Here is a 10760-nt window from a genome sequence, read left to right on the forward strand (position 1 = left end):
ATAGGAGGATAATACAAGATTTTTTGTTATATATATATATATATATATATATATATATATATATATATGTGTTATATATTAGATTTTTGTGATTAAATAAACCAACTAAAGTAATGAATCAACAAAATAGATGATTACACCAACAAAATTTGACCAATTAAACAACCTGTAAACCTCTGATTAGGTACACTCCCATTGTGAAAGGGCAGAAATATGAAACAAGCTTTTAGATTTCATTTAAACACAATTTCAAAGAATTTCAAAAAATCTTTCAATAATATTAGTCAGTATCTAGAAGAGCCGCAATCAAGCTAAGTCCTAGTTGAGGATGTCATCCACATTGTCATGACGCTCTGCCCTCTGTTGACAGAGACGCGGATGCTGAGTGTTTGGTCTTGTGTCATTAATTGGAGAGCTTTTATTTATTCTTTACCTGCAAAATCATAATATTCTACTGTCACAGCTAGCATCAAATGCCTGCCTGATTGTCCTCCAGCTTTCATTTCAGTTCATTAGAATCAAGATATCTGCATTTAAATATGTGTTTTCTGTTTTCGGAGTCATTATTTGCAGCCTTTTCTCAACATGGTTTTCTTTCTCATCCTTCAGGATAACACTAGCATGACTGATTTCTGGAGATCACGGCCTAACCTCTTCCACATCTGTTTGTTACTGTGTGTAACTGGAGGTCAGCATTCATTTTTCAGATGATTTTATAAAGTCTGTCTAAACCTGCTGAACTGAACAGAAGGTAGAAAATAAACACAAGAGTGATATTTTATCTGGATTCTTACAGTTTGTTGTCCAAATACCTACTGAAGTATGGCTTATTTCCTACCAGAGTTTTATGACAATTCCCTACATATATGTATATATATATATACATATTTCATTCTACATGTGCAGAGACTTAATGATAGCAGTTTTAAAAGACCTGCGAGGCAAATTGAGATTTTGGACCATTTTGCATCCTTAACATGTCTTCTTTCAGACTGGGGGAAAGAAAACATCCAAAATACACATTTAGGGGTTTATTTTACTTCATGTGTATCCGTGATTAGATTTCTTCTAAATTCACTAAAAGTTAGCAGTACCTCATTTGCATATTTAAACATAATATTTCTTCTTACTTAACTTGTAATACAAAAAAATGAACTGGGGAAGATTTGCCAGACTTTCCAGTGTAATTCTATCTATGTTCTGATGGTTTTTACAGAAGGCTAATATAAGCGTGATTTATACAACATATTTTATTCCTAAAAACATTGCAAAAATCTATATTTTTAATACTGTTGACAGTATTTTATGATTTATGGAGTGGAAAAACCTTTGACTCTAATCTGTCAACAACATGAAACAATCATTTAGAACCAGGCTTTATTATAATGTTTTCTCTCCTGGATTTATATGCAAACGAACACACATTTAATAAGATGATGCTCCATCTGCATATTTAAACATCATATTTAATAACGTGTGATACAAAAAAAAAAAGAATTGTCTTAATGTAAGTGATAAACTGGGGAAGTTTCATGGTCATATCTGTTAGTGTCTCCCTTTTACCCCTTTACTTCACTTCTGATTAGAAGGAAACAACTGGACCAACAACTGTGTGACTTTCAGTTGTTAGCTCACTTGAAAAGAATCTGACTCACCTCACGTTTTTGTCAGTTAAGACTGAATGATGTTTAAATGACTTTGCAAATGGAGTCACAGCTGTTGGATGACGCTCTGCATCACCATCAGGGACTTTTAGAGTAACACTCTCTAAACACCACAGCAGGTCAGACAGGTTTCTTGTGCTCTTCATAGGTATTAATCATTACCCCCTGTGCTGCCTAGAAGAGAAACAGCTAAACTAAACCAAACTGTTTCAGATCTAATCAGCCATTCTCATCAGAACGTAAACAGCCGTGCTCGCTTTAAGCAGCAGTTTTCCTTCAGCTGACTCTTAAGGTATGCAACAACAGCAGGACAACATGCTCAAGCTCCTCAGCTTTAATGCTCGACACATGAAGGATCGGTCCAGATTAATGTTGTGTTTGAGTTTCAGTCTTGTCATGGAGCAACAAAACCAAACCAATGTCCTTTGTAATAATTACGTACCTTGAGCAAACTCAAACATGTCTCAATCACAGACTTTGACAAAGAGTGTCATGCACTTCCACAAGCATGCATGCATTCCCTTTGTCCTAAATCAGAAGTTCAGATTTAAGAATTGTTTTATTTTCATTTAATTCTTCTCTCCCATTGCGTGATGAACTCATACTGTATATATAGTCATCATCGCAAATCTGTTGCATTTAAAATGAGGCCAGAGTAATACAATTGCTATTTTTTTTTCTTTAAATCATATTTTTTGTTCTGTCAATTTCATCAATTACAAAAACTTAAAGAAGGCACTTATAATTATGAATTGAAATAAAATAAATGTATTAATCTATATGTTTTTTTCTTCTAAGACCTAAGAAAATGTAATACTTGGCAGCAAACTTCTTATATCCCTGTGTTACATTTTGCCGTACCCTACAAACTAAACATTAGCAGGCACTGCGTTTAAAGTTTTAAGAGCGACAATAGTCAGTCATCACAACACAGAGCAAAATGTGCATTTAATCCCAAATCTAGTCTTTATATAGTTCCTACATACAAGATGGCATGATGACATTAAAGAGGGCCATAATAACAAGATCCAAAGAGGATTTCTTCTGTGATAAACTTTGCATCACTCCTGCCTGACGTGTAGTCTCTTTTACATTCAACAGTGTCAGGACAGCTCCAGCTGGAGCCGCTGAATTCAACAGTGCTACATGGCTCTGATGTACATTTCAACGCCACGGTGCGAGGAAACTGGGAGGTCATGACCTGGGATGTCCGAGGATTTCTAGTCCTCACTATTCGTGCCACTGGTGATGTAACCTCATCCTCAGAGCAGTTCTCTGCCAGATTCTGCTCCAGTGGTGACACCAGCTGTGTAGAGTTCACCATCCAAAACGTCACCCGCGGGGAGTCTGGGGCGGTCGTTTGCCGTGTGCTGGGGGAGTATGGATCCAAGACAGCACAGCTTTATGTACAAGGTAGGGTCATTAACATCAGCCAGGCTGCAGTTATATGTTTAATGACTTTGGGTAAGGTGGTGTTTGGTACTTTGGGAGACATATGCTGCGTAGTAGCTGTCCTTTGACCTATGACCTCCCTATGGATACAAAAAAACACAAGAGGAAGTTCTCTTCGGTGTCTCAGTGATACTGAGGTATATGCAAACTGCCCTCCTCCAGACACTATCCTACGTATTGCACTCATTTTTCAATGCAGCTCAATATTTCTACATTCACACTAGAAAAAAGCTCTTGGTATAGTTGTGAGGGAGATGTAGTGACTGTGATGCACTCTGGAGGGCAGCAGTGAGCTCCATTTGTCTGTCTTGTCAGCAGCCTCTGGCAATAACATCAAATGAAAAAGAATATCTGATGAACAAGATGACAAAGAAGCTTTAAAGACATAGAACAACGGTCAAACCACACTTATTTTAGATGGGCCTGCACATATTCACATACTAACACACGCACACACACACACACACACACACACACACACCTGTCATCCTCTGCTTGTAGCGTGACACTAGATGGCCAGTGTAGGGCTCATTATCATCCTTACTTTCACAGGGGCATTACATAGAGAAACGACTGTATGTTCATTACTGTCACTTTACAGCGATTTTCATCCATACTGGAACAAGATGTGGAAATATGCTGCAATTACTTCTTTTTAGTTCTCAGAGGATAATAACTTTTTGTCCACGATTGTGGAGCATAAAGGAACTACAACGCACATTTCGTTGTGCGACTTTGTGTTGTAGCATGACAATAAATTAACCTTGAACCTGGTCCTTGAACATATAATATAATAATTCAATTGTTCAAAGCTAAGCTGATTACTGGGTCAGAATCCTAAAAACATGCTGTATTCCTGACTTCACCCCTCCTCTGTCCCTGTTTTTGTTCCTCAGATAGCGGTTCAGTCAACATCATGGGAGGAAACGTGACGGTGGTGCAGGACCAGCAGGTGGAGTTCCAGTGTGTAACATCTGCCTGGTTCCCCATACCTACTGTCAGCTGGAGCCGAAATGGTGCAGCTGTGAACAGCAGCCTGTACAACACCACCAGCATGGCTGATGGGGATGCCTTCAACTCCACCAGTTTCCTGAAGTTTCAGGCAGTCAGCAACACCACAGTGGAGTGTTGGGCAACTGTGCAGACATTACCAAACCCACAATTCAGCTCTGTCTTCTTGGTTGTTGGTAAGAAGATCTTCCAAATGAGAAAAATCTAACCGTTTTGTTGCTAGTTGCTTATTCCACAAGTGTAGGATGTGAAAATCTTGTTCTTTGGATGCCTGGCACTAGTATCAATAAGACTAGTCCACTACTACACTATAGGGGCTCTGTGAGGCTGTACTTAGGTACAATGGTGCTTTGAGATAAATGCTAACATTTCACATCCAACGTATTCACATCAAAAGGTTTGTAGGATATTGTTTCAAAAGTTCGGCACACACATTATCTTACAAAACAGTGAACAGAAGTCGACCGCGAGACGGCAACAGACCGGACGTCGACTGCGATGGTTGTTTTTGGTGTCATTAGATTTAGGCACCAAAACAACCATTACATGACCGTTCAGCCCGCTGGTCCAGGTGAAATTCCGGTGTGTATGGGCAGAATATCATTACCAAGTGGTCTTGTTGCCTAAACTTAACCACATAACATTTATTTGAATGCACAATGTTAAACACATGTTCCTCGTGTTTAAAACAGCGGCCGTAGTGGCTGATGCTCATGGTTACCCGGTGCATTGAAAGTGACGCCAAAAGGGTCCTGACAAATCGGCTTTATTGACGAGTTGGGATGTTAGGAATGTGTTGGTTTTGCAGGTATTTGGTCATAAACTAAGAGACAAATCAAATTTTTGACTTAAAGATGATGCTATGTGAAAAGATAAGGGATCACCAAAGTTATTACAATTTATCCTGAGGGGGACATGAATGTGTGCACCAAATTGGAATTGCAATCCATCCAAAAGTTGAGATATTCCAGTCTGGACAGCAGCGGAGCGACCAAGAGACAGACATTGCCCACCCCAGAGCAGAACAGCAAGCATGGCTAAAGAATACACCATTTCTACACAGTGTGGTTAAAGCCAACATTCAAATATTACATTCTTAATTCAGAAAAAAGGAGTGAAAGACACATTACTGCTTTGTCAGATGTTGAATAATGTGATATCTTTAATACCCCAGTGCTGCATTGATGTACATTATTTAAGTCCTTGTCTTAGAAATGTCTGAGAATCCACAAATAGACCCTCCTCTCCTGACCATATGACCTGTCCAGCTCAAGAATAATCTAATAAAATCACATTTTAATTGAATAGAAAACCCATTTAACACATATTGTAAATAAATTACATTAGCAGAAACAGCCCGAGTGTACAGTTTCAAACAGGAGCTGCACACAGATAGCATGGATAACATGATGTCCAAGACTAAGAAGCAGCGAAATGAGAAAAGAGTTCTGTAGCAATCTACATTTAGGAGGGGAAAGAGAAAGACAATTTGGTTGAGTATGAGGAATGTGTTTTATTTGGACACAGCCTGGATGAGAGACATACAGTATGTTAGTGATAAGGGGTTATGGGGGATGACAGACTGCTTTGGATAAGCAGCAGTCTCAGTGTCTGTGACTGAAAGGTGCAAACCCATGGGAGATATGCCAGACTAAATTCTCTCATTAGCATCCTCTATTCAGGCTGTATTTATGCAATGATCCCTCTCCACACATTCCCCATCTAAACAGAACATATTAGAGAGAATAGCAATGTAAATGTAGGGGCAACAGGCTTTTCAGAGTGCTCGCTATCTGTTTTCATGAAGTTAATATTATGCTGCTTTCCTCCTTTTGGTTGTGCTCAATATTTTCAATTCAACAGTTTAATTTGAGAATAATTGGAGTCTCCCTCTTAATGCTGGTTGTCCCTACTGCAACAGTTCCCAAGCCTACTGACTGGACCGTGCTAATAGCTGTGGTCGTGTCCATTGGAGGTTTTGCTCTGCTGGTTTTGCTTATCATTGGAATCATCTTCTGCTACAAACGCAAAAAAGAAAAACGTAAGTCCCTCATTGTGTCTATATTGTCTGTCCAAAATCACAAATGAAATCAAACTAATTTGCTCCCTTACAATCTTCTCCAGAAACCAACTACCAAGATGAGATGAGGTAAGAGGCCAACAGAATTATATATATTTCTTCCCTACTCCCACCTCTACATAACGGTATGTGCTTCTACATGTTTCAACATACAGTGAAACGGCTGTTGTTATTCATGTTTGTGTGCAGCAGAAGAGTGAGGACACAGAGCCAGATAAGTGTTGTCAATGCAGCCGAACAGAAACAGGGACAAGGGAATGCAGGATATGTGCCGGAGAGTAAGACTCACAAGTGCATGTGCACAAAGACACACACGCTTTAAATGAACATCTTTGGCACTCGCAATACTATACCAAGACATTTTTGGACACAATATAGTCCTAACTTCTCTCTCCTGTCTCTCGTTTCTGCTCACAGGTGTTACTCCCAGTGAACTCAATGACAGTGGCTTTTTCCAGACAAACGGCACCAATGTTTCTGAGGTAGGGTTGTGATGTCAGCAGTACACAATGATAAGCAGTAGGAAATGATGACATACAGTGGTGCAACGAAGTAAATATCTGGTAACTGTTTTGTATTCTATGCCTTCTTCTTTATGCTTTGTTATTCATGATGGAACAAGTTGTACCAACACAGTGCTATATTTTGAGAAATTAGGGAGAGAGTGCTGCAGATCCAAGTGAAATATTAATAATGCTATGGAAGATCTTGGAATTTTAAAACTGAAATATATGATTTATCCCTCTTCACTATTCTAGTAATATTTATACAGTCCCTAAATTGGTATCATGTGGAATGTCCTCTCTTAAGTAAGATCATGACTGTGAGGCTGTAGTGGCAAGTGTAGACCTCCAGGGCTGAGAAATGAAGCCAGTGTGGAAGAGCCAAAAAGTGCAGAGCCTCAGGTGACTATGTCTATGAACAAATCCCCATAGACCCTTGTGTCCAAATGCCCAACTTTACAGCAGAAATTAACATCTTTACCGCCTGGCACAAAAACGGTTTTGGTAATTTCCCCATGTCCCCAACTGTACAGGGGGTGCATTTTTATATAATTTACTAGTTTAAGTTATATTAAGGCTTAAGGTTTTGCATAATTAAGAGCATGCAGCTTTGAGTGACAGGTTGGTGCTGTCAGACTTCATTTGGCCCACCTCAGCTCCATCCACGCTCTACCTCTTTGCCCATTTCTGGATTAGTTGGAAGTTAGTCAGGCACTGGCAAGATGGCGACAGCCAGAGCCCCTGGGAGGCGCCTACTTTGAGCATCATTTTGAGTCTTTTGAAACCAATGGGCAGAGGCGATTCTAGAGTCTGTTGGGGCTCAAGGCAAAAATTTACAGGGTGCACCTTACAACCAAAACATTTGGAAATGTAAACATTTTTTCTTTCAAAAGTGCACATTTTAGTTATTTTCAAAATATGAATATAAACATTAAAAAACACTTTGATACGAAGAACTGTAAAAAAACAAGGAAAAATGAACAATAAAACCAGAACTATAAAAACTTTGGAGGTCTCCTACTGTCATTGCAAACTTTGAGTATTGTCAGTGGTGTAGTTTAAAGTTTCTCAGCCCTAGGGGGGCCGCTACTGGACCGGGGCCCCAAGCAGTCACCTGCCCTGCGTGCTGGCAAGCAGTGCCTCTGCGTATGGTTGACATCACAGAAACTAGATCCATATTTCATACAGTCTATGGTACTGAGGCACAGCAGTGCTTTGAGCTTAATGCTAAAGTCAGCATGCTAACATGCTCATGATGCTAAATAATGAATGTTTAGCAGGTAGACTATAGTAGTCTATCCTAATTTAGCATGTAAGGATGCTAACATTAATAATGAGCACTGAACACAAATTAACATACAACTGAGGCTGATGGGAATGTAATTGGTTTTGCAAATATTGGACATTGTGTGGAAAACATGAATGTATTGAACCAAGTTTTGTGTCAGGCAGGTTGGTGCGAGGCAACAGGGAATGGGCCCTAACACATACAATCCACCAGACAGGAACAGTTCAATCACTTATTGAAGAAGTGAAGATAAGCAGAGCTGAAGATCTAGTTGAGATACATATGCTTACAGGCAGGCAGGTACAGATGGTTGAGCGCATACGTAAACATACTGCAGAGCTGATGAGGGAATATGGAAACAGAGTGCATTCAGCCCAACAAAACGAAGCAAGGTGCTTAGAACCATTTATTGTGTTACGCAAGCTTTGCAACTACGACACCTGAGAACCTATCCATATTACTTAAGTATATATAAAGGTTCTCCCCTCATGTGACTATGAAATGAAAGTCATTTTCATGTAAATATGATAAATATTTAGATATAGAAAGGAAACTTTATTGATATTGGCAATCAGTAGAGCACAGTCAATGATAGCTAGACTGCCAATGGATGTTCTCCAATTAATCTTTTTCCTCCTCTGATAAGAATGTGTGAGTTTATTCATTGCTCTGTCTTTCTGCGTGTATGACTTTAGTTGCATCCATTGTGCACACTACCTTTTTAATATGGCAGAGTTGATATATATGCCACTGCTGATAGGGTTACACCTCAGACACACGCACAAATGAGAAAACATATTACAATGCCCACCACACACGTTTCACACTGCTTCAGAGAAACATGTCGTTCAACCCGACAACCATAGATTGAACGTGCCCCAGGTGAGCAGGTGCATGGGAGAGTCAGGTGCATGGGAGAGACTGGGACAGGTGGGAGAGTCTGAGATTATTTAGTGGATGGATGAAGAATTACAATGCAGGGGCCTGGGGAAGTGAGAAGTGGTTGAAACAGTGACTGAGTGAGTTTAATAGATAAACAGAAGTTCACAAAATTACTACAATTAATTTTGGCAGCACCATTTCCATCTGTACCAAATTTAATGGCAATCCATTCAGTAGTTGCCTCAAAGCGGTGGCCCAACATACTGACTGAACAAAATCGCCATGCCTAGAGCTTTAAGGCTAAAAAAGCTTTGATATGCCATTGGAACATTTACATTTCAGTCATTTACCACACACAAGCCTATATTGCCTGCACTGCACTCACACTGCCATACTCCATTACCAGGGTGTAGAAATACTACTGTTTTGTCATAGCCCTCGGCTTTACTAACACACAAGGCATGGGGTGTCTTTATAATGTATTTAGATCCCTTAGTATGGCTCGTACAAATGAAATGAAGACATTACCAACCATGTGCATTAAGCATCTTTAATTATAATGAAGGTAATCACTTTATGTGGCATTTATCAGGCATAGTATGGATAATTTATTGCTTGATCATTCAACTACTTCAAGTAATGAATGAGGTACTTCATAAACAAATAGTACATTATTCAAATCCTCAATTACAGCCTGGTAAGATGATAAACTTTTTGTAGATCAATGGTTACACAGTTTATGTGTTATATAAACTTTGTTGTGAAACAGAAAGGAGGGGAATGCTGGTGAAATATGAATCTACACTGTTTAACTGCAAGGGCAAATTGGATACATTACTAATGTCATATGTGTTTTGCTTTTGATTTTTAGGTGCCTGGTAGTGTGAACGCTAACCAGGCAGGAAATGGCTACAATAGTGCCTACAACACTGTGGACGAATCACGCTGCAGGAAACACAGACATGTCACCATTGTATGAGGACACACAGAGGACAAAAATGTGTTTAGCACCTTGATGACCTGCTGGTTTGGTTTCTAAACATTGAAGAACGGTGGGAGGAATTTGCCCAGAGCAAAGACATACTGCAGTGACGCTGAGGCTGTTGGCAGAGGAGACATGCGGGACATGTATTTCGTTCACTGCCTGTATAAAGCTGTATTTGCAGAATATAAGCTTTGAAATCATAGGAAATATATTTGACTGTGTCGGTTGTTCTCATAGGGCTGACTAACAGCCTAGATAGAGGCTATATTTTTTTGTTGAAAATCTATGGCAGTTTATATTGGGCCATATGTTTTTATTGATATGTTATGTAATTCAAATGAAATATTAAACAGAGGCCATTTTAAACTTAATTTGTTCTCCTACATCTGTAAATGTCTTAAAATGTAATCTCCCTTAAATGCATTACTCCTCTGAACAGCCTATTTCTAAAATACGGTAAAATAATGAATCAACCAATGCACTCTTTCACATATAAATAAACCACCACGAAGAACATGTCTAAATGGTTAGCCTGCCATGAAATGTTTGTTTGTAATTTATTCAATTATTTTGCAGTGTGCCTACACATGCATACATAATGAGAATATAGGCCATTAAACTTTTACTTTATAACCCCTTCAGCACATTTATTTCACCCATAAAGTGTTTAAATGGAAGTTTAATTTATGGTATTTCCTTGTCATCGTTTTGCACCGACACAGCAGGATTCCCTGTGAAGACTAAAGTTTAATATCCTGTCAGCTCAGGAGCATGCATGCCTCCATGCCGGAAAACAGCCATGGCTGGAGGCATTATGTGTATGGGTTGTTGTCAATCGAATAAGCAAATGCAAATTCCAGTTTAGCACATGGGTTTCCAACCTGAGGGTCGCAAG

General features: G+C 39.2%; 1 protein-coding gene across 1 annotated transcript in view; it reads left to right on the forward strand.

Moving 5' to 3' along the window:
• The window catches only part of igsf5a (immunoglobulin superfamily, member 5a), a gene marked incomplete at both ends in the record, with an annotated part of 30712 nt that extends 20853 nt beyond the window's left edge, over positions 1-9859 (forward strand). The window contains 7 exons of the mRNA XM_083926538.1: positions 2766-3077; positions 4013-4303; positions 6049-6168; positions 6252-6276; positions 6400-6485; positions 6625-6689; positions 9752-9859. Coding sequence (XP_083782664.1) covers positions 2766-3077; positions 4013-4303; positions 6049-6168; positions 6252-6276; positions 6400-6485; positions 6625-6689; positions 9752-9859 — 1007 coding nt within the window. The remainder of the gene's footprint in view (positions 1-2765; positions 3078-4012; positions 4304-6048; positions 6169-6251; positions 6277-6399; positions 6486-6624; positions 6690-9751) is intronic.
• Positions 9860-10760: the final 901 nt, after the last annotated feature.

This window comes from Echiichthys vipera (genome assembly GCF_963691815.1).
Source record: "Echiichthys vipera genome assembly, chromosome: 14".
NCBI lineage: Eukaryota > Metazoa > Chordata > Actinopteri > Perciformes > Trachinidae > Echiichthys > Echiichthys vipera.